Consider the following 24,662-nt stretch of genomic DNA (forward strand, 5'->3'; position numbering starts at 1 on the left):
TTGAATTATTATAAACATGACATATGTTTATTAAACTCCATTCGAAAATAGTGAACCAGAAATCATCATCTTAGAATTAGGGGTTTGAGGATGTTTCTCAGAAAAAGAATTTGGGAAGTTGCAATCTAAACTTTGTGCAAATAACCCTGAATTGCTTTGGCGGAAGCAACATTGGTGCAGGAAAATCGACTATTGGATTCTCCAAGCAATCCCAATCAAATTGAAAATGTTTGGGCAAAAATGAAGGCAAAGCTTGGGAAGAATTGACCATGAAATTTGAAGCATTCGTCGAATTCACAAAATTTGGATGTTGTTTTCGGAATGCGCTAAGTCATTGTTGGTGCTGAAAGTGATGGGTCCTGCTGGGTAATGTACGAGGCATATTCGATAAATAAGAGCCATTAAGAGCCATATCTTTCAAAATGAATAAGTCGTAACGAGTTAAAACTTGTGCGTCACTCGTGCAGCTCCTCAGGTGTTGTTGTACTTCTGCAGTCATTTGTCTATCTGTGCGTACAATAAATAATGTCCGCAAGGGGACGGGTATAGCGTGATGGGTTAGTCGATGCCTTTCACGCAGTCCACCTGGGGTCGATTCCCAATCCCGTACATACGGTTCAGAAAATTTTCTGGATCGAAGAGACAAATGACCTTAAGGTTAAAAACTATATAATCGGAACAAAAAAAAATAACGTCCGCGATAATCGTTGCCCCCGCCAGCTGATAAATTTGCGGTGTAATAAGGATCTTCAGAAGCTTCACCCAATTTTACGTTTCGTTTACAACGTTTCGTTTTACAAATGATAGTTTCGAAAATTTGAGAATATGCCACGAAATTAGGTCTTACAGATGAAAAGTAGACTTGGTTCGACGCATATTAGTAAACATTTTAAGCCAAAATATTGAGGAAGGGAATTAGCTCAAGACGGCTATACGTCTTAACAAGACTAAAACAAATCATTGAAAGTCAATCGAATTTATCTTCAATATATTGTGTTCGAGATCACAGTCGTCACTGATCATCTAATAGATGATGACGCTGATGTACCCCATAGGCAGCTAAAGAGACAAAAGCAAAATCTCAAATCAGTGGTTGGCGGTAAAGCTGATAAGCAAGGATAGACCTGTGAAGCGGTGTGTGTTAGTTTTCGGTCGAGGTTGTTTTCATAGAGATAGCGCTATAAGTGAATGCAGTGATGGCCAAGTAAAGCGAGGTATGCTTGGTTCTTCTAGCCAATTGGGCAACATTTTCAGGGCTTTCACTACATAATGATCAAATTTATCTTTTGGTGTTTGATGTAACTTTACACTCAATTTTCTGCTCCAAATGTGTACATCAATATAGATGCAATTTTACAAAATATTTTCAGATGCGAAGGCCAAACAAAGCGAGTCTGATTATCTTGGTTTCCGATTTTAGAAGCACCGGCAATAGTACAACTGTTTTATTTTGTAGGTTGTACAAGTTGATGCACAATTTTTTTTTGTTTACTTTAAAAATAAAAACAATGAAAATTATATCGAAGAATACGTCATTATTATATGTGAGCATACGAGTGATATGAGAAAGTCATTAATAAGGCATTAATGTTGGATTAAAACAGGTATTCTGTTTATCAGCAGCTTGATACCTGGACATTTGTAAAAGTTACGTTTTATTGAGTACGTTATGAGACAATTCGTCTAAAAAGATCAGATTTGTGGGCACCACGATAACGCACCGTCACCGTTATCGTTATCCGTGGATATTTGGTTAAAAACGAAACGAAATGCAACCACCGAATTCACCCGATTTGGTTCCCTGCGACTTTTTGCTATTCGGCCGACCGCTCCGTAGAATGCGCTCCGGCAACCGAGATTAAATTATGGAAAAATCGCAATTCCGGTTAGCCAAGAGCAAACATGAATGTAAAACAGAGGATTCGATGTTCGCATTTGTGATCAGTTTGTCATTAATCTCTTTTTTCTTGTCAATCACATCAGGAGCAATTCTAGAAATTATTAGCAAGTCATCAGACTCCACATACTTCGATTTAGAAACTTTATATACGAATTCAGTATGATTTTTGTAAAGGACGGATGTTACCGTTCTCGAGATATTGATACATAAAAGTCAAAAAACGAGTTTTTGTTTTCTTACGCTGTTTAAACTGTTTAAGTGCAATTCTAGACATACGAAAACAGTTACTATACATTAAATATTCAATTTTATATACCATACTGTTTGTCATTAAAATGATTGTTATGTAATTTTAGTGATAGTAGGATCGTATCATCCAGTCATGCAATGGCCATGTACGGTTAGAATCGATTGTGAAGTGTTTTGAAAGTCAATTACTGCATCGGAATGTAATTACTGCATCGAAATGTAGTATCGTGAGTTTACGTTTTTATGAATACTTTGTAATTTCTAGTCTGTTTAAGTACAACATCATTGTTATTCTTATATGAGTAGTTTTTGTTGTTGATATACCTATAACCATTACATGCACACTTAGAAAAAATCGTTTAATTTTAAGTCTTTAAAGATGCACATAAAAGGAACGTCTAAATTCACTTAAATTTACAATTTAAAGCATGTAAAGATAAAATCACATTTAATTTAGCTGAAGTTTACATCGATATAGGCCCAAAAACTATTTTCATATGTTAATGTATGTGTAATATAGTGCCATCACCGAAAAGAAATAATGGCATGCTTGAATTTACGTCAAGCGGAAAATAGGACGTTCATGTAGTTTTGCAAAAGTTTTACGCCCTGCCATTCGCTTTAAATTACCACCGATTGTATTACATGGTCCTTTACTATGTGGTGTTGCAATGGTATTATGCTTAAGAACTTCTGATATTACAACAAAACCTAAATGTGTTAGCTCTCCTGATTCTCTTTAAAAAAAATTCAAACGGATGAATTGTTGCCTGATCATAGCTACAAAAGTGCAAAAGAAAACACCAAGTTTTCATGACTTAATATCTCTAGAACGCCTATTTTGTGTGTATATATTTTAACAGTATCGAATTGATTCCCTACCCGTCTTTCTTGGACACCATTTTCGTACAATTTATAGTTTCCGAGTTACAACGATGCAAAAATACATCCGCTCTTTTTAAAAATCAGTCTTGAGTCGAACTGGTCTGTCCACCCGAGCAAAACAAATGGTTTGCTATTCTGAAAACTTCCGCCAAATTTCATTAAAACTGAAGAAAGTTGATCCTGAGTTTGCCATCTTTTTTACTCGCAATTTCTGGAATTGCTCAGCAGAGATGTCCATCTCCTCTGTGCGACGAAGAAGCAAGTGTAATTTCTTCCCTCGCACTGACGACATCAATGAGAGCTCTTCTCTTTCACACATATACACCACTGTTATATAGAGTATGTACGCATCATTAGAGCGCGCGTTCATTTTCTTTTGCCTCTAGCACTGGAACAAACCAAAGTGCTAGTGCAGAGCTCTCAAATTCTCTGAGGTGTACGCAAATATTTTCATCGAAATGTAGATGCCGGTGAGCGCTCTGGTGTACGGAAAGCATAAGAGAACCATGGGTTACGCATATTGAACAATTTTTCGTTAAAATTTTGCTTTTCCTTGCTGCGAAAAAGATTTTTATAGCAAAGCCAGCGCTATCTTCTATAATTAAAAAAAAAAAACAAATCACAGAAGTGTTCTCGCACTAGCACGCACAAGTGATCACTTGGGTGTATTTAGGCGAGAGTACGTGAGAGCTAGTCATGCGAAGAGTGTGTAGTTCACTCGCACCAGCTTCTTCAAACACAATCACACACTCAAAATCGGTCTATTCGACACTGAGAAGAAGTGCGCTTTTCTTTTTGTGTGATGTTCGCTTGCTGCATCCCCAGTGTAGAAATAAATCTTACACCAGCGTGTATCACTCTAATGAAATGCCATCACTGTTTCTCAGTTATATTGGGTTATGACACCCCCATGAAAATAGGTGTATTCGCTCCGACTTTACGCGTGGCTATGACAGCAGTAGTGCATGATCACCGAACTATTTTTTCTGCGGTGTTGCTTCTTGCAGCCAAAGCAAAAACATTGTATTCGATTTTTTGCGGTTCATTGATTGAATGTCACCAATAACATGACGACTCTACCAATGAATTCAATATTTTTAAGTTTTGTTAACAAATGATGTAATTGAAAACCAATGCAAAATCAAAAATGCGATTTGAAAAATCAAATCGAAATGAAAAACCGTCGGATGAAATATTTATATGTTAAAATTTTACTACTATGCTTTTTGCAAATGTTACTCCAATTATTAACTTTACGTCCCTACGTTGCCATGAAACACAAAATGAAGACACGGATTTCAATACAATTACATAGTTAAATTATCGATGGATGATCCACCTGACGCGAAAACAAGAGTTTTACATGCGACATCTACAATTTACAAGAGGAAACGCGAAACTTAGCTGATATATCAAATTGTACCTCGGTTTCATCATAAATAAAATAAATATTCGACTTCTTTTTCCAGTAAAAAATGCATCTTGTTAGTATCGAAGATCCCTGTTGTGAATTTGTAAAGCCTATCGACCAATGTTGTCAGAACAGTAGGAAAGACGATGAATATTTATTGTAATGTAAATTATAATTCATATGAAAGTTATAATCTGTAGACGCTAAGAACTTGTCGTCTGGATATTTCAAATCAGATTCCAGTTGCAGTTGCACTTTATATTTATTCCATTTACAGATTATAAAAAACATTAATTAAATTTCTACTTGAAAATACTACTGCCGGTGATCCTGACAAAGGTTTCATTTCTTCCTCCTCATAGGTTGCTACTAAATTTTATATGGATCGAAGCAATGGATTATTGTGTGCTGTCGCATAGAAAATGCCTTTTTCAATCGTGTTGCGAGAAAGCTCAACATGTAATATCGTTTCGATTTGCCCCCAGTGCTGGGAAAATCAAGCTCAAAAAATCGTCAAATCGAGATCCCTTTAAATAATATCGATCAAAATCGGTACTGATCTTCCGTCACACAAAGTCGGGATCATGATCAGACATGAGTGCCGATTGACCTACGTCTAAAATCGTTGATCCTCCGCTGAGGGATGTGAAAAATAGTGACAACAGCAATCCTACCGGAATTTATAATTGAGGATAACGAATGTCAATGAGACTTCCAAAATCATGGAAATCTGTCAATTTTGTATCATTGGGGAATGCTCCTTGAACATTCCTTATCACCAGAGTTGGGGAAAATACCGGTTTCATTACGGCACGGTTTACGTAGTTTCAACACATATTCTCGTTTGATGCACCCCGTGTTCGATTTCGCAACCGGTTGTTTGATTTACAGTAAAATGAATACTATATTAAGAGAAATAAATGCTAAATGAAGGTTTCATGAAAATAATAAGTTTGGATCGTAATCACATTGATATTGTTAATTTGACAGCATTTACTACGCAATGCTAAATTAGTAAAAAAAATATTTCACACCACATAGTGATTAGAGCGGCAAGAGACTTTGTTTTACTGCCAACTGGTTGATGCTGATGCTGATGTTCATGCACTATTTTGATTAAACACAATAAAACGCTTTTTGGCGTGAGATTAATTTACAGAAGTAACAGGAGCGCAGGCATTGAATACACAGAAGGCGCTGCATTTGAATGGTGCGTTTGAATTGCCCTTGCTAAACCTGCACTACTCTACTTACTTTATATTCAAGCTAAATTAATCAGCTGCATGACATGCTTTGTGATTGAACATGTTTTGCCATGTTTTCTCTATAGAAAGGTATTAGAATTGCTGGAAAAACCGACTTTAGAACGGAGCCTCGGAGACCCATAGTGTTATATACCATTCGACTCAGTTCGTCGAGATCGGAAAATGTCTGTGTGTGTGTATGTGTGTGCACTTTTCGAAGATATTTGAACGCGCTCAACTTTCTCAGAGATGGCTGAACCGATTTGAACAAACTTGGGCTCGTTTGAAAGCTACTGGCGGGTCATTGATCAAGTTCGAAGATCAAATGGCTGTGACTTTTGGTTCCGGAGATATGATTGTATAAGTGACGTAACCGACAAAAAGCGTTGTATTTGAACGCGCTCAATTTTCTCAGAGATGGCTGAACCGATTTTAACAAACTTAGGCTCGTTTGAAAGCTACTGGCAGGCCATTGATCAAGTTCGAAGATCAAATGGCTGTGACTTTTGGTTCCGGAGATATGATTGTATAAGTGACGTAAACGACAAAAAGCGTTGTATTTGAACGCGCTCAATTTTCTCAGAGATGGCTGAACCGATTTTAACAAACTTAGGCTCGTTTGAAAGCTACTGGCGGGCCATTGCTCAAGTTCGAAGATCAAATGGCTGTGACTTTTGGTTCCGGAGATATAATTGTATAAGTGACGTAAACGACAAAAAGCGTTGTATTTGAACGCGCTCAATTTTCTCAGAGATGGCTAAACCGATTTTAACAAACTTAGGCTCGTTTGAAAGCTACTGGCGGGCCATTGATCAAGTTCGAAGATCAAATGGCTGTGACTTTTGGTTCCGGAGATATGATTGTATAAGTGACGTAAACGACAAAAAGCGTTGTATTTGAACGCGCTCAATTTTCTCAGAGATGTCTGCACCGATTTTAACAAACTTAGGCTCGTTTAAAAGCTACTGGCGGGCCATTGATCAAGTTCGAAGATCAAATGGCTGTGACTTTTGGTTCCGGAGATATGATTGTATAAGTGACGTAACCGACAAAAAGCGTTGATTTTTACCGCTCTTATATATAAGGGTGCCATAATTTTTGCCTTTCTCTATAGAAAGGTATTAGAATTGCTGGAAAAACCGACTTTCGAACGGAGCCTCGGAGACCCATAGTGTTATATACCATTCGACTCAGCTCGACGAGATCGGAAAATGTCTGTGTGTGTGTGTGTGTGTGTGTGTATGTGTGTGTGTGTGTATGTGTGTGTGTATGTGTGTGCACTTTTCGAAGATATTTGAACGCGCTCAATTTTCTCAGAGATGGCTCAACCGATTTTAACAAATTCGGCCTCGTTTGAAAGCTACTATCGGGGCATTGATCAAGTTCGAAGATAAAATAGCTGTGACTTTTGGTTCCGGAGATATGGTTGTATAAGTGACGTGACCGACAAAAAGCGTTGTATTTGAACGCGCTCAATTTTCTCAGAGATGGCTGAACCGATTTGAACAAACTTGGACTCGTTTGAAAGCTACTGGCGGGCCATTGATCAAGTTCGAAGATCAAATGGCTGCGACTTTTGGTTCCGGAGATATGATTGTATAAGTGACGTAACCGACAAAAAGCGTTGTATTTGAACGCGCTCAATTTTCTCAGAGATGGCTGATCCGATTTTAACAAACTTGGGCTCGTTTGAAAGCTACTGTCGGGCCGTTGATCAAGTTTAAAGATCAAATGGTTGTGACTTTTGGTTCCAGATATATGATGGTATAAGTGACGTAACCGACAAAACACGTTGATTTTTACCGCTCTTGTATATATAAGGGTGCCAAAATTTTGGGATCAACTCTATTTTAGTAAAGTTCTAGTGCTCAAAAGTTTAAGCACCTCGAAAAAAGCCTTCATGCAAAATTTGACCTAAATTGGACATGCTTAAGGGGTGCTGCCCGGTGGTAAAGGTTTGACAATTTTCGATCTTGAAAAAGCACCATAGGGGGGAGTACATGAAATTTCCAAAATCGAAAATTTTTTTTGATGCCAAAACTCTTAAAACTGCATAAAACATCGAAATTTAGTGTCATCTCAAAAAAAAAATTTTTTGAAAAAATCAACTTTCTGGGACTTAGAAAAATTTTCATATTTTTTCTAAGTCCCAAAAAGTCGATTTTTTCAAAAAAATTTTTTTTCGAGATGACACTAAATCTCGACGTTTCATGCAATTCTAAGCCTTTTGGCATCAAAAATTTTTTTTCGATTTCGAAAATTTCATGTACTCCCCCCTATGGTGATTTTTCAAGATATATGAAAATTTCACTGAGTGGACTAAGAAAGCTTTTTGCCTTTCTCTATAGAAAGGTATTAGAATTGCTGGAAAAACCGACTTTCGAACGGAGCCTCGGAGACCCATAGTGTTATATACCATTCGACTCAGTTCGTCGAGATCGGAAAATGTCTGTGTGTGTGTGTGTATGTGTGTGTGTGTGTATGTGTGTGTGTGTGTGTGTATGTGTGTGCACTTTTCGAAGATATTTGAACGCGCTCAATTTTCTCAGAGATGGCTGAACCGATTTGAACAAACTTGGGCTCGTTTGAAAGCTACTGTCGGGCCATTGATCAAGTTCGAAGATCAAATGGCTGTGATTTTTGGTTCAGGAGATATGATTCTATAAGTGACGCAACCGACAAAAAGCGTTGTATTTGAACGCGCTCAATTTTCTCAGAGATGGCTGAACCGATTTGAACAAACTTGGGCTCGTTTGAAAGCTACTGTCGGGCCATTGATCAAGTTCGAAGATCAAATGGCTGTGATTTTTGGTTCCGGAGATATGATTCTATAAGTGACGTAACCGACAAAAAGCGTTGTATTTGAACGCGCTCAATTTTCTCAGAGATGGCTGATCCGATTTCAACAAACTTGGGCTCGTTTGAAAGCTACTGTCGTGCCATTGATCAAGTTCGAAGATCAAATGGTTGTGACTTTTGGTTCCAGAAATATGATTGTATAAGTGACGTAACCGACAAAACACGTTGATTTTTACCGCTCTTGTATATATAAGGGTGCCAAAATTTTGGGATCAACTCTATTTTCGTAAAGTTCTAGTGCTCAAAAGTTTAAGCACCTCGAAAAAAGCCTTCATGCAAAATTTGACCTAAATCGGACATGCTTAAGGGGTGCTGCCCGGTGGTAAAGGTTTGACAATTATCGATCTTGAAAAAGCACCATAGGGGGGAGTACATGAAATTTCCAAAATAAAAAATTTTTTTTGATGCCAAAACTCTTAAAACTGCATAAAACATCGAAATTTAGTGTTATCCCGAAAAAATTTTTTTTTGAAAAAATCAACTTTCTGGGACTTAGAAAAATTTTCATATTTTTTCTAAGTCCCAAAAAGTCGACTTTTTCAAAAAAATTTTTTTTCGAGATGACACTAAATCTCGACGTTTCATGCAATTCTAAGCCTTTTGGCATCAAAAATTTTTTTTCGATTTCGAAAATTTCATGTACTCCCTCCTATGGTGATTTTTCAAGATATATGAAAATTCCACTAAGTGGACTAAGAAGGGTTTTTGCCTTTCTCTATAGAAAGGTATTAGAATTGCTGGAAAAACCGACTTTCGAACGGAGCCTCGGAGACCCATAGTGTTATATACCATTCGACTCAGCTCGACGAGATCGGAAAATGTCTGTGTGTGTGTGTGTGTGTGTGTGTGTGTGTGTGTGTGTATGTGTGTGTGTGTATGTGTGTGTATGTGTGTGCACTTTTCGAAGATATTTGAACGCGCTCAATTTTCTCAGAGATGGCTCAACCGATTTTAACAAATTCGGCCTCGTTTGAAAGCTACTATCGGGGCATTGATCAAGTTCGAAGATAAAATAGCTGTGACTTTTGGTTCCGGAGATATGGTTGTATAAGTGACGTGACCGACAAAAAGCGTTGTATTTGAACGCGCTCAATTTTCTCAGAGATGGCTGAACCGATTTGAACAAACTTGGACTCGTTTGAAAGCTACTGGCGGGCCATTGATCAAGTTCGAAGATCAAATGGCTGCGACTTTTGGTTCCGGAGATATGATTGTATAAGTGACGTAACCGACAAAAAGCGTTGTATTTGAACGCGCTCAATTTTCTCAGAGATGGCTGATCCGATTTTAACAAACTTGGGCTCGTTTGAAAGCTACTGTCGGGCCGTTGATCAAGTTTAAAGATCAAATGGTTGTGACTTTTGGTTCCAGATATATGATGGTATAAGTGACGTAACCGACAAAACACGTTGATTTTTACCGCTCTTGTATATATAAGGGTGCCAAAATTTTGGGATCAACTCTATTTTAGTAAAGTTCTAGTGCTCAAAAGTTTAAGCACCTCGAAAAAAGCCTTCATGCAAAATTTGACCTAAATTGGACATGCTTAAGGGGTGCTGCCCGGTGGTAAAGGTTTGACAATTTTCGATCTTGAAAAAGCACCATAGGGGGGAGTACATGAAATTTCCAAAATCGAAAATTTTTTTTGATGCCAAAACTCTTAAAACTGCATAAAACATCGAAATTTAGTGTCATCTCAAAAAAAAAATTTTTTGAAAAAATCAACTTTCTGGGACTTAGAAAAATTTTCATATTTTTTCTAAGTCCCAAAAAGTCGATTTTTTCAAAAAAATTTTTTTTCGAGATGACACTAAATCTCGACGTTTCATGCAATTCTAAGCCTTTTGGCATCAAAAATTTTTTTTCGATTTCGAAAATTTCATGTACTCCCCCCTATGGTGATTTTTCAAGATATATGAAAATTTCACTGAGTGGACTAAGAAAGCTTTTTGCCTTTCTCTATAGAAAGGTATTAGAATTGCTGGAAAAACCGACTTTCGAACGGAGCCTCGGAGACCCATAGTGTTATATACCATTCGACTCAGTTCGTCGAGATCGGAAAATGTCTGTGTGTGTGTGTGTGTGTGTGTGTGTGTGTGTGTGTGTGTGTGTGTGTGTGTATGTGTGTGTGTATGTGTGTGTGTGTGTATGTGTGTGCACTTTTCGAAGATATTTGAACGCGCTCAATTTTCTCAGAGATGGCTGAACCGATTTGAACAAACTTGGGCTCGTTTGAAAGCTACTGTCGGGCCATTGATCAAGTTCGAAGATCAAATGGCTGTGATTTTTGGTTCAGGAGATATGATTCTATAAGTGACGTAACCGACAAAAAGCGTTGTATTTGAACGCGCTCAATTTTCTCAGAGATGGCTGAACCGATTTGAACAAACTTGGGCTCGTTTGAAAGCTACTGTCGGGCCATTGATCAAGTTCGAAGATCAAATGGCTGTGATTTTTGGTTCCGGAGATATGATTCTATAAGTGACGTAACCGACAAAAAGCGTAGTATTTGAACGCGCTCAATTTTCTCAGAGATGGCTGATCCGATTTCAACAAACTTGGGCTCGTTTGAAAGCTACTGTCGTGCCATTGATCAAGTTCGAAGATCAAATGGTTGTGACTTTTGGTTCCAGAAATATGATTGTATAAGTGACGTAACCGACAAAACACGTTGATTTTTACCGCTCTTGTATATATAAGGGTGCCAAAATTTTGGGATCAACTCTATTTTCGTAAAGTTCTAGTGCTCAAAAGTTTAAGCACCTCGAAAAAAGCCTTCATGCAAAATTTGACCTAAATCGGACATGCTTAAGGGGTGCTGCCCGGTGGTAAAGGTTTGACAATTATCGATCTTGAAAAAGCACCATAGGGGGGAGTACATGAAATTTCCAAAATAAAAAATTTTTTTTGATGCCAAAACTCTTAAAACTGCATAAAACATCGAAATTTAGTGTTATCCCGAAAAAATTTTTTTTTGAAAAAATCAACTTTCTGGGACTTAGAAAAATTTTCATATTTTTTCTAAGTCCCAAAAAGTCGACTTTTTCAAAAAAATTTTTTTTCGAGATGACACTAAATCTCGACGTTTCATGCAATTCTAAGCCTTTTGGCATCAAAAATTTTTTTTCGATTTCGAAAATTTCATGTACTCCCTCCTATGGTGATTTTTCAAGATATATGAAAATTCCACTAAGTGGACTAAGAAGGGTTTTGCCTTTCTCTATAGAAAGGTATTAGAATTGCTGGAAAAACCGACTTTCGAACGGAGCCTCGGAGACCCATAGTGTTATATACCATTCGACTCAGTTCGTCGAGATCGGAAAATGTCTGTGTGTGTGTATGTGTGTGTGTGTGTATGTGTGTGCACTTTTCGAAGATATTTGAACGCGCTCAATTTTCTCAGAGATGGCTGAACCGATTTGAACAAACTTGGGCTCGTTTGAAAGCTACTGTCGGGCCATTGATCAAGTTCGAAGATCAAATGGCTGTGATTTTTGGTTCCGGAGATATGATTCTATAAGTGACGTAACCGACAAAAAGCGTTGTATTTGAACGCGCTCAATTTTCTCAGAGATGGCTGAACCGATTTGAACAAACTTGGGCTCGTTTGAAAGCTACTGTCGGGCCATTGATCAAGTTCGAAGATCAAATGGCTGTGATTTTTGGTTCCGGAGATATGATTCTATAAGTGACGTAACCGACAAAAAGCGTTGTATTTGAACGCGCTCAATTTTCTCAGAGATGGCTCAACCGATTTTAACAAACTTGGGCTCGTTTGAAAGCTACTGTCGGGCCATTGATCAAGTTCGAAGATCAAATGGCTGTGATTTTTGGTTCCGGAGATATGATTGTATAAGTGACGTAACCGACAAAAAGCGTTGTATTTGAACGCGCTCAATTTTCTCAGAGATGGCTGATCCGATTTCAACAAACTTGGGCTCGTTTGAAAGCTACTGTCGTGCCATTGATCAAGTTCGAAGATCAAAAGGTTGTGACTTTTGGTTCCAGATATATGATGGTATAAGTGACGTAACCGACAAAACACGTTGATTTTTACCGCTCTTGTATATATAAGGGTGCCAAAATTTTGGGATCAACTCTATTTTCGTAAAGTTCTAGTGCTCAAAAGTTTAAGCACCTCGAAAAAAGCCTTCATGCAAAATTTGACCTAAATTGGACATGCTTAAGGGGTGCTGCCCGGTGGTAAAGGTTTGACAATTATCGATCTTGAAAAAGCACCATAGGGGGGAGTACATGAAATTTCCAAAATAAAAAATTTTTTTTGATGCCAAAACTCTTAAAACTGCATAAAACATCGAAATTTAGTGTCATCTCAAAAAAAAATTTTTTTGAAAAAATCAACTTTCTGGGACTTAGAAAAATTTTCATATTTTTTCTAAGTCCCAAAAAGTCGATTTTTTCAAAAAAAAATTTTTTCGAGATGACACTAAATCTCGACGTTTCATGCAATTCTAAGCCTTTTGGCATCAAAAATTTTTTTTCGATTTCGAAAATTTCATGTACTCCCCCCTATGGTGATTTTTCAAGATATATGAAAATTCCACTAAGTGGACTAAGAAGGGTTTTGCCTTTCTCTATAGAAAGGTATTAGAATTGCTGGAAAAACCGACTTTCGAACGGAGCCTCGGAGACCCATAGTGTTATATACCATTCGACTCAGTTCGTCGAGATCGGAAAATGTCTGTGTGTGTGTGTGTGTATGTGTGTGTGTGTATGTGTGTGCACTTTTCGAAGATATTTGAACGCGCTCAATTTTCTCAGAGATGGCTGAACCGATTTGAACAAACTTGGGCTCGTTTGTAAGCTACTGTCGGGCCATTGATCAAGTTCGAAGATCAAATGGCTGTGATTTTTGGTTCCGGAGATATGATTCTATAAGTGACGTAACCGACAAAAAGCGTTGTATTTGAACGCGCTCAATTTTCTCAGAGATGGCTGAACCGATTTGAACAAACTTGGGCTCGTTTGAAAGCTACTGTCGGGCCATTGATCAAGTTCGAAGATCAAATGGCTGTGATTTTTGGTTCCGGAGATATGATTCTATAAGTGACGTAACCGACAAAAAGCGTTGTATTTGAACGCGCTCAATTTTCTCAGAGATGGCTCAACCGATTTTAACAAACTTGGGCTCGTTTGAAAGCTACTATCGGGGCATTGATCAAGTTCGAAGATAAAATGGCTGTGACTTTTGGTTCCGGAGATATGATTGTATAAGTGACGTAATCGACAAAAAGCGTTGTATTTGAACGCGCTCAATTTTCTCAGAGATGGCTGAACCGATTTGAACAAACTTGGACTCGTTTGAAAGCTACTGGCGGGCCATTGATCAAGTTCGAAGATCAAAAGGTTGTGACTTTTGGTTCCAGATATATGATGGTATAAGTGACGTAACCGACAAAACACGTTGATTTTTACCGCTCTTGTATATATAAGGGTGTAAAAATTTTAGGATCAACTCTATTTTCGTAAAGATCTAGTGCTCAAAAGTTTAAGCACCTCGAAAAAAGCCTTCATGCAAAATTTGACCTGAATCGCACATGCTTAAGGGGTGCTGCCCGGTGGTAAAGGTTTGACAATTATCGATCTTGAAAAAGCACCATAGGGGGGAGTACATGAAATTTCCAAAATCGAAAATTTTTTTTGATGCCAAAACTCTTAAAACTGCATAAAACATCGAAATTTAGTGTCATCTCAAAAAAAAATTTTTTTGAAAAAATCAACTTTCTGGGACTTAGAAAAATTTTCATATTTTTTCTAAGTCCCAAAAAGTCGATTTTTTAAAAAAAATTTTTTTTCGAGATGACACTAAATCTCGACGTTTCATGCAATTCTAAGCCTTTTGGCATCAAAAATTTTTTTTCGATTTCGAAAATTTCATGTACTCCCCCCTATGGTGATTTTTCAAGATATATGAAAATTTCACTAAGTGGACTAAGAAGGCTTTTTTTTTTAGATTGGCATCACTGTTCTCATACAAATAGGCAACGCAAATGTCAAGCACTAGTTTGGAAAAATGATGCTGACTGTGTGACATAAACACTGAAGCATACTTTTGTGAACTACTTGAATCAATCTGAATCAATTGTTGTCAAAATTAGTGTCCAAAATTATTTAATAAAAGTATGAAACATATTTTCATGAGACTGTTATGAAAGAAGAGAAAGGCATTATCACACCACTAGGTGGATTAAGAAGGGTTTTTTAGATTAGCATCACTGATTACAAATAGGCAACGCAAATGTCAAGCACTAGTTTGGAAAAATGATGCTGACTGTGTGACATAAACACTGAAGCATGCTTTTGTGAACTACTTGAATCAATCTAAATGAATTTGTGTAAAAATTAGTATTCGAAATTATTTAATAAAAGTATGAAATATATTTTCATGAGACTGTTACGAAAGAAGAGAAAGGCATTATCACACCACTAGGTGGATTAAGAAGGGTTTTTCTTATCATTCTGATTATTATTAAACACAGCATATATGTTAATGTCATTTGCTGGTTTTATTGATATTATTTATTCAACATGGTATTGCTGAATAAATTTCAAATACATCAAGAAGCATGAAATACCGATGCGACCGTCCAAACAAACTCATTGGAATTCTTTAATTCTTTCTACCATACTTCTAGTAAAGTGGCTATGATTTTTCTCAATCGCTGTGCAAGTGCAATTCATAACCGAACACTGATGACAGGTTTTCGTACCGGCACCGTGATACGAAATCGCGGTGTTGTGCTTTATTACTTCCTAACCAGAATTTGAAAACAGTGTGAAAAGTTTTAGTTATTGAAGATTTTTTGTCTTTGTAGTCAGTGTCTACTTTTCATACTGTGGGAGTTGCTAAGAGTGTTGAAGCTAGTAACGTTTAGGAGAGTAAGGTTCAAGCGAGCAATACATACAGGGTCCAGCACTCGAAGTGTAACCAACTTCAGACCTTCGAGCCTGGCGTCAAGGTAAATGCGACATATTATCGGGAAAGTATTCTGGAGGTTGCTTTGAAGCCGTGGGCAGACAAACATTTCGGTGGCAGACCATGAACGTTTCAGCAGGACTCGGCACCGTCTCACAAAGCTCGAGTGAACCAAGAATGGTTGAAAAACAACGTTCCGAACTTCATCACGTCCACACAATGGCTCTCGAATTCACCAGATGCGAATCCAATGGATTATTCTCTTTGGGCCATTTTGGAGAGCAAAGTCCGAACTAAAAGATACACCAGTCTCGTGGCGCTGAAAAAAGTTATTGTCCACGAGTGGGCCAAAATACACCTGCAAGTCACATTCGGGCAGCTTGCGATTCGTTTTTTGACCGTCTCAAGGCCATAGTCAAGGCAAAAGGTGGTCATATCGAGCAAAAGTGAATTGATTCTGAATTTTGTATTATTTTTACACATTTTGTACTTTGAATTAAGTAAAAGTAATTTGCCAAACTGAATTTATGGCCTTTTTAATTGGTTACACTTCGAGTGCCGGACCCTGTATTGTCAATATTGACACACGAGACGGTAAAAATATACAAGTAAAGGCCAACAAAATTCGAGCAGTAAATGTAACAGTTCGCAATAAAAATGCAAGAGCATACAGAGGTAACATGAACAGCCAATAATCAGCTTAGAAATGGTTCTTTTTCGCACTTTATGTACATGTAAAAACTACAAAACAGGTAAAAATCTTATACACATTGGTGAAAATTCAAAGTGTTGTGAAGTGACAAATTTAGCAAGGCATTTATATACAACATAAGTGAATGAAGTTGAAGTTATTGTTTAAAGTGAGTTTGCAAGTTGAAACGGATTTTTGGCTTTGAACGAACGGGCTATGATTGCGAAACTAGCAAAAAGAAAAGAAATTTATTATTTGCTTAATGCTGCTGCTCAAGGAATCCTCTCATCATTATTCGCTTATGTACGAAGTCAAATAAAATTTAGAAATCATTCGGAAGGTGATGTCCTAAATTCTATGGTTAACGATCAGTGGGATCACGAGTCACCAAATTGTCATATGTATTAAGAAAACTGAGTAAAGAATGATGCATCGAAATTTACTGGCAAACTCAACTAAGCAACAGTGGAACAGCAAATAACTACACAAGATTTGATATATGCATGTGATATATCAATTGTGGGTATATTATTCAGTCCATTTGAACCTTATGAAGTACAAGCTGAGAAAATGGACGATTCAACGAAGTTCTGACATCATTTCAATACAGTTTCGTGTCTTGGTAAATTTACTAACAAATCTGTAGCACCAAGTATCGATCAATTCACCGAGTTTTTTCACGATCATTCTAATTCTGATTGAATAAGATGTTTCGGATTCACCGGAAGGCCTAGTATACGTACATGAAAAAGCACCATCACCATTCGAACAGGAAAATTAGTACAACCACATTGTCAGCACCATGTGTGAGGCACACAGGACAATCTGAAAAGGCTATGTATTATGGAACTACACTATTCTGTTAGACTAGTGAGGTATGAAATCTAGAATTCTGCTGGAATACGCTATGTAAGTGTTAATACTATTACTTTTTGTGCCTCTTTTTATCATTTTTCGGCTCAGGTAGGGCAACCTGCCTAGTGGGCGAGCGAGGTGCTCGAATACATTGCATCATGGATCCTTTGCTCCTGAAAATTGGTTAATGCTAAGTTTAAATTAGAGTATAGAGGGTTGAAAGTGAAACAGAAGAAACTTAATAATGACGTAAAGCTCAGTACGGAAGGGCAGTTGACAGATGCAAAGAACAAAAAATTGCTCAACATGATATTTCAGTTTTAAATTCATTTTTCAAAGATGCAATGCTAGTTTGATAGAACTAGATTCTTATTAAAGACTACAAAACATATATAAAGCAACCTAAAATATCTATTCTTAACTGGTATGGGATCTGATTCGATCGATAAGCTTTACGCAGAAGATTGTACACAACTGACAGAATAAGATTGATGAAACCATTGGAACAGTTAACTGGTTTGTAAGAGACTTCCCATGACAGAATATGAACAATTCCATACATTTCTCGAGATTCGAAACTCATACATTGATGTAGTATTTATGCATTGTATTCGGATAAACCAAGAATAAAAAAATCCGCATTTAATGAAAGAAAACCACTTTCTTACAACTTAAAAGACACGAGAAACTTTTGACTACTTGAAAAAAAAAACAGTAAGTTCCCAGTGAATTTCCCCGCTGTTTAAAAATTTCCGGAAGCTTAGGACTTCGTTCAGTTGCGTTGTGTGAACTTTCAAGTGCGGATAACTACTTTAAAATGGACTGTTTAGAATGCTATCCATGACCTTTTTCAAGAGCTTAGGACAAATCATTACCTTTTATACAGACGTTTGGTTGCTTGGGATATAGTGTCGCGTACAATGATTGGAAACCAGTACGAAATTGTTTTTTGAGAAGATAAATAGTGCCATTGATCGATGTCTAATCGATCAAGTCAAACACTTATTACAGTTTGATGAATCTATTTTGGTTGAGAAAGCTTAAGTGATCTTAAATCATTCGAATCTTGGGTAAGAAATCCGTTAGAATTAGATGAGTAGGACGTTGATGGCAGCTTCAAATGATTTCAGTGTCGAGATCCCAATTAATTCGCCTGGAATTCGATTCGTAATTCAATATTAATTTTCAATGGATCTCAAACCAGATGCAACAATCGATTCCGAGCCGATTAGAGTTAAATTCCAGGTGATTTAACTGGAAAACAGTTACCGTGTATTGGCAATCTAACATAAAAAAATTTAATCTGGAGCTTCATATAAATTTCGTTTTTTTAACCAGTAGAAGGATGAGGATTTCGATACTAGAAAATGATCAACACTACATTTTTTTTAATACAACAATGGAGATACTTTCAGATGAATTTACATCATAAAAATATATTTCCATAAGCAGGATTTAAAATACCCTGACTCTAGTTAGAAATGCAATCCCTCACTAAGATTTGAAAAGATGAATCAAATTTTATACTGTATTAGTATGTACAGAGCTTTGCTTTGTTTTGCTGATTTCATCGTATTTTTATAGGTTCTCAATCTGTTCAACAAGACAAATAAATATCACAATAGTCGAACGAATTTCGAATTGTTTTTATTTTGGATCGGTTCTTCTACATCTGGTACAAGTATCTCACCAAGGACTCATCGTGCTTGCTTTAGCATTAATTTTTTAGATATAAAAAGGACCCTTCGACTACCAATGCATTAAATTGCATATAAGAATGCAATTTCGAAAGACGTTTATTTGTCACGAACCATCGTAGACATTTGTGTACATAAGAAAAAGAAAGGGTTCTACATTCCGAAGCGGAATTTAACCTTTCATTCCAACAGATTTAACAACCGATTCATAAGTGTACAATCAGGTATCAGAATAAATTGGCTCACAACGGCACGTTCCCCATATTTTCGGGGATTTGTGCCTTGCCGTGACTTTTCATCATTTACCTGAATGATGGTGGGAAATAGAAGCGGATGGAAAATAAAGGAACGGGAGGAATACAGAATGAAACACGCACACAACATAAATGTGTACAGAAACCAGTCGCAACTTACAAGACGTAGAAACCGCTCACGAGAGTAATTAGAGCTCTTTTCCACATTGGGTTAAAAAACCCAAGAATATCCCTAAGTTTCAGTTGCTTGAACATAGATTCTTCAATGTAAAAACAACCAAAAACCCGATACCGTAGTTGAGATACTGCAGGGCAGTTACATATTAGGTGATATGAAATCCCGTAATCGGATTCACAGAGATCACATGAACACCAGAATGGCGCTTCGAGAAATGTAAAAGATTCTTCGAAACTCGAGGGCATGGATTTTCCAAGAATATCTTTGTTTGACGACAAGTCTCAGAACTTCGTCAGTAGTTTGCATGCTCAGACGAAGCCCAAGACAGAGTTTTTTGTTTTATCCAGCATTTGGAAATAGTGCTGGTTCAGGTCCTACAAGGTCGTTTTCTGCTCCCACTCTGGCCAGTTCATCCGTCCATTCATTTCCAATTATGTTGTAATGACCAGGTACCCAGACTAGATTTACAGCGTTGAAAATGCTAAGTTCTTCGATCTGAGTACGGTAATCGGTCGAAAGTTTTGAAAGTGAGTCACCCGAGCAGCCTGAATGTCGGAGCAAAAATCTATTATTTTACCAGATATGCCTTGCCGGAGGGTACACTGTACTCCACACATGATTGCAAAGATCTCAGCCTGGAAAACGGTGCAGTATCTACCAAGTGAGTACGATTGCTCCAACCCCAATTCACGACAGTAAACACCCGCACCAGCTTGGCCCTCCATCAGTGAACCATCAGTGTAACATACTACGTGCTCTTGCTGTAGTGTTTCCATAAATCCAGACAGCCACTCCTGTCTAGATGGAATTTTCTTTTTTTATTTGAAAAGCTCTATACGGGAAACTACACGTGAGTGTTAAATCGCTAGGGGCAAGAAAAAAATCATCCCATGCAACCAATTGGGACCACAGACGTGTATGACCTATTTCTGAATTTTTTGATTTATCCTTCAATAGACCGGTAGCTTGAAGTCTATAGGCACAAGCGAGTGCTTCTTGCTTTAGATGCACATGAAGTGGTCTTATATTGAGAAGAGCTTCCAGAGCAGCGGTCGGAGTCGTTATAAAAGCTGCAGTCATTGCCATGAGCACTACTCTTCGCAAATGATTGAGCTTCGACTAGATCGTTACTACTTGCCCTCTCTGACACCATACGAGGCATCCATACGCCAGTATTGGACGTATAATTGTAGTATAAATCCAATAGATATATTTCGGTTTCAAACCCCACGTTTTGCCAAAAGTGCATCTACATTGGCCAAAGGCCATGCATGCTCTTTTGATTCTAGACAGCATTCAATGTGAGCAGTCCAGTTAAGTTTGGAATCCAGGATTACTCCAACGTAATTGACCTGGTCGGTACACAACAGCACGCTCCCAAAAAACTGCAAAGGAAGGGCCCCGGTTGTTGTTCGCTTCTTTGTGAAAAGAACCATTGAGGTTTTGTTTGGATTCACCGACAATCCAACCTGTTGACACCATTGTTCCACAACCCTTAAAGCCTGTTGCATCAGATCAAATAGCGTTGCAATGCATAGTCCAGTGATTTGTATTAGATAATCATCTGCGAATCCGTACGTCGGAAACCCAAGTTCATTGAGTTTTTGCAGCAGACCATCAGCAACAAGGTTCCAGAGTAATGGTGACAAGACACCTCCTTGTGGACAGCCTCGAACATTCAACTTCCTCATCTCTGCCTGTCTTAATGATGAGCAGAGGATGCGATTGCTAAGCGCTGCGCTTATCCAGCATGAGATGCTTGATGATACTCCATGTCTGCTCATCGCTTGCACAATCGCTTGCACAATCGAAAGATACATTGTCAAAAGCACCTTCTATATATAGAAAAGCTCCCAAGCTGGATTGTTTGAGCGAAAAGGCTTTTTCGATATTATATACAACATAGTGAAGTAGTGTGATCGTGGATTTTCCACGTTGATAAGCATGTTGTTTAGTATGAAGCGGTCGTTCAATTAGGCACTTATCTCTGATGTGATGGTCGACAATTCGTTCCAAGAATTTTAAGCAAAAAGAGCTTAAGCTAAAGGGTCTAAAGCTCTTGGCTATATAATCTTTCTCAGGACATGTTTCGTAATATCAAAACCATTCTGCAATAGAATAGGATAGATGCCATCTTTTCCAGGTGATTTGTATGGTGCAAAACTGTCAATTGCCCACTTTATCGATTTAAAAGTGATAAGCGATCTTGCTATTGCCCACGAATCAAGATTGTCTGTGCACGGTTCGTGAGCATTTAGAAAATCAGGATCAACCACCTCGGTGCCTGGAAAGTGTGTCTCGAAGAGTCAGTTAAGAACGTCCTCTTCGTTAGAAACCAGTTCACCATCCATGTTAGCCTGGAAAACTTTTGATTTCGAGAGTATCTTGTTTAGCCTGCTCGTTTCATTTAGACTAGAGATTTTTCCACCCAATTTGTTCGACAGATCTAAGGCATTTTTAATACGCAGTTCGAGCAGTTTTAAAAGCTCTCGAGTTGTTATGCCCACGCCGGTTCCAAGCTATGTTGTGACAGTTAAGGTAACACCTAAGTGATCAAAAAATATAAATTTGTGGTCTGAGAGCGAATGTTCAGTTTCATCTGACACCTTCCAGTTTCCCAGTTCGTGCTGAACTTCTTCAGAACAAAGTGTTATATCCAAGACCTCTTCCCTATCAGACATAACAAAAGTTGGGCGACTTCCTTCAATGAGAATGTATAGATTCGTACTGCTTATGTACTCCATTAGTTCAGATCCCCTGGGATTTATATCTGTGCTACCCCAGATGATGTGATGAGCATTTGCATCACTTCCAGTAATTAGTGGAAGACCAGTACAGCACTACTCATCCGTGGGAGACGGCTCATTGTGGGGCAAATAAGCCGAACAGTATATATATTTCTTTTCAATATTTCCTATTTTTAAGTCAACTGCAATTGATACTGCAATGATATCTGTCACGAGTGGTTAGCTCGGGTAAGAGATACGCTGTAATTGAGTCATTTACAAGAATGCATGCACGTGGCTTTTGCTGGGGATTGTCCAGACCAACCTTGCTATAGATTGCAAAAGCGGGATTAATTAGTTTTCCAACATAAAAATGTTCCTTTTTGATTAGTTTTCCAACATAAAAATGTTCCTGTAATAGACGAGAGACGTTTATTTGTCACGAACCATCGTAGACATTTGTGTACATAAGAAAAAGAAAGGGTTCTACATTCCGAAGCGGAATTTGATCTTTCATTCCAACAGATTTTAACAACCGATTCATAAGTGTACAATGACATAGCTAGTGTTATGATCTTACTAACGCTAAGAATCCATCCAGGTTGAGGCTCAGAAGCAGTGCTTCCATAAAGAGGTCGTTAAAAGGTGAAATAACTAAGTGCTCACAAGTTCCTATCTCATGTCTCTCCATGTGTCTTTGATGACATTTGGTCAACAGAACGGTGTCGACTGGATGCTATCGCCTTCTGCATTAGTCACAGAATGAGAGGTTGCGAATTGGTTTGTATGAAATAATTCATTTGAAACGCAGAAATTATTGAAAATCCATCAAATAGGTCAGATATTTCGCCTTGAAGTCCTATTGCTGAAGTGTATTTAAATCCTCAATGTGACTTTAAATTGTCAATTTGTTTTCATGAAACCCGTTTGCAGCATTCCTTGCAACTCATAAATCATCATTTTGCATATCATCCTTATATAATTTGACGCGTAAAGCGAAATGAAAACGTAAGAATAACTTTTTGTGTATAAAAAATAATTCTGCTCTTAGTATAAGTGTTTATGTAGGTGCGTATAAAGAGAAAATATTCAGAAGTAGGCAATCTCATACTATGTTCCAAGGGTGTAATTGGCTAGTTCAGAAAGTTTGGAAGGTTACACTACGGGAAGAAATTAAACATTTAATGCAAACTCGAGTATTGGTAAGATTAGAAAATGTTGATTATTCATACAAAACTGAAGAACATAAACTCGATTGCCTGCCAATTGCAAGGGATCGAAAGTTTTTCTATAATGTTTGAATCTATCTGATGCAAACATTTCATTAAGACGGAGCTGGTCGATGGAACGATATGTATACGAAATGGGTCATCGGAATTCGATTGAGCCAACACTACTCTGAGTCATGGACTGAAATTATTTGCATGTATAAACAAAACACATGGAACCATATTTTTTCTGTAATCCGCTGCCAGACAGTGGGGCTTGGGATAGGTTGAACACACACCCATGTTCTAATAAAAATTTGAAATTGAGGTTCCTATTAGCATTATTATCTGCCTCGTGTTCTTCCTTCTTGATCACTTGTAGTTTTGATGGGTGTAATGAATGATTGAAATTGATTTGACATAAAGTAAATTTAAGTAATGACTAAAGTTAATAAGCTCATGATTTTAATGATTTCCCCTGAGCTCTGAAGAAATATGATAGAAATCTAAGCCGGCCAATAATGTCAACAGCTAATATTTTTGAGTCAATTTTGAGCAACGATCGAACTCCTAGAAATGTAAAGTGAAACAGGAACAGTAACTAAATTTACGCTACGACTAGTCGAAAGTTGTAAAACGATTCGCGGATTGATAAATTGTGATCGAAATTAATGTTATTCATCTCTTTGCTTTATCATCTGAATCAAATCTGTATGCTAGAATCGAATAAAAACAATTGTTTTGAAAAAAAAACGACTAAGCTTTTGTCTGGTTTTTGTAATCAACGTTTTTTATCTGTTTCTTGCGAAAAAAATATTTGTGAAATCATTGATTTTTTACCGTTTTTGCATTTTAAAATACTTAAACGTAGTGACGTCTTGTGAAAAAATTGTTGTTATGTGCTATGCAATTAGATGTAACAGTTCGTTGTAAATAATAACTAACGATTGAGGAATGGATATTCGCTTGTGTTTTTCAATCCAATGAAATAACGATATACTTTTGGATTGGAATCAGCTAATTAATTTATATCGTATCATCGATGCAATATTCGGCGGTCTGTAAGTCGAACAAATCTGTCTATAACTTCATCAATAAAATTACTTTGACGTTTGCAACTGAGATAGCAATTTTTTCGTTTTGATTATAGAGGCTTTGACCTAGAGGTCATTCGCTTCTTCGGGCCAGAAAAACTTTCTGATCCTATGTGCGGGGTTGAGAATCGAACCCAGGCGGGCTGCATAAAAGGCATCGATTTACCCATCACACTATACCCGTTCCCGTAGCAATTTGTTTTCAACTGCCATAAGCCAGACCCTGTCAGCTAAGAGGGGCATCACATTGATCATAGGGTGCGCTGTGCTACACTATTTTGACGCACACGAATTTGACATTTCCAGAGTTGTTACGGAAAATTTCAAAATCAAAATGCGCGAAATCGAAAACATAAACGCGCAAAATCCGCGCAAAGTTGAAAACTAAAACGTGCGATAATAGAGCGAAGCATTACACCACTATTTTTATGAATGTGATACTTAACGCAGAACTTGAAAATACACTTAATATAA

At 37.5% G+C, this 24,662-nt stretch overlaps 1 protein-coding gene across 3 annotated transcripts in view; it reads right to left on the bottom strand.

Annotated features, from left to right (window-relative positions):
- LOC131435076 (oxysterol-binding protein 1) overlaps positions 1-24,662 on the bottom strand; it is a 69,887-nt gene that overhangs the window by 28,284 nt on the left and 16,941 nt on the right. The window contains exon 3 of one of the 3 annotated variants that reach the window (XM_058602578.1): positions 17,106-17,204. The exons of the other annotated variants lie outside the window; for them this stretch is intronic. Coding sequence (XP_058458561.1) covers positions 17,106-17,204 — 99 coding nt within the window. The remainder of the gene's footprint in view (positions 1-17,105; positions 17,205-24,662) is intronic. 3 annotated transcript variants of the gene reach the window in all.

The sequence above is a fragment of the Malaya genurostris genome, chromosome 3, assembly GCF_030247185.1.
Source record: "Malaya genurostris strain Urasoe2022 chromosome 3, Malgen_1.1, whole genome shotgun sequence".
NCBI classification, from domain to species: Eukaryota; Metazoa; Arthropoda; class Insecta; order Diptera; family Culicidae; genus Malaya; species Malaya genurostris.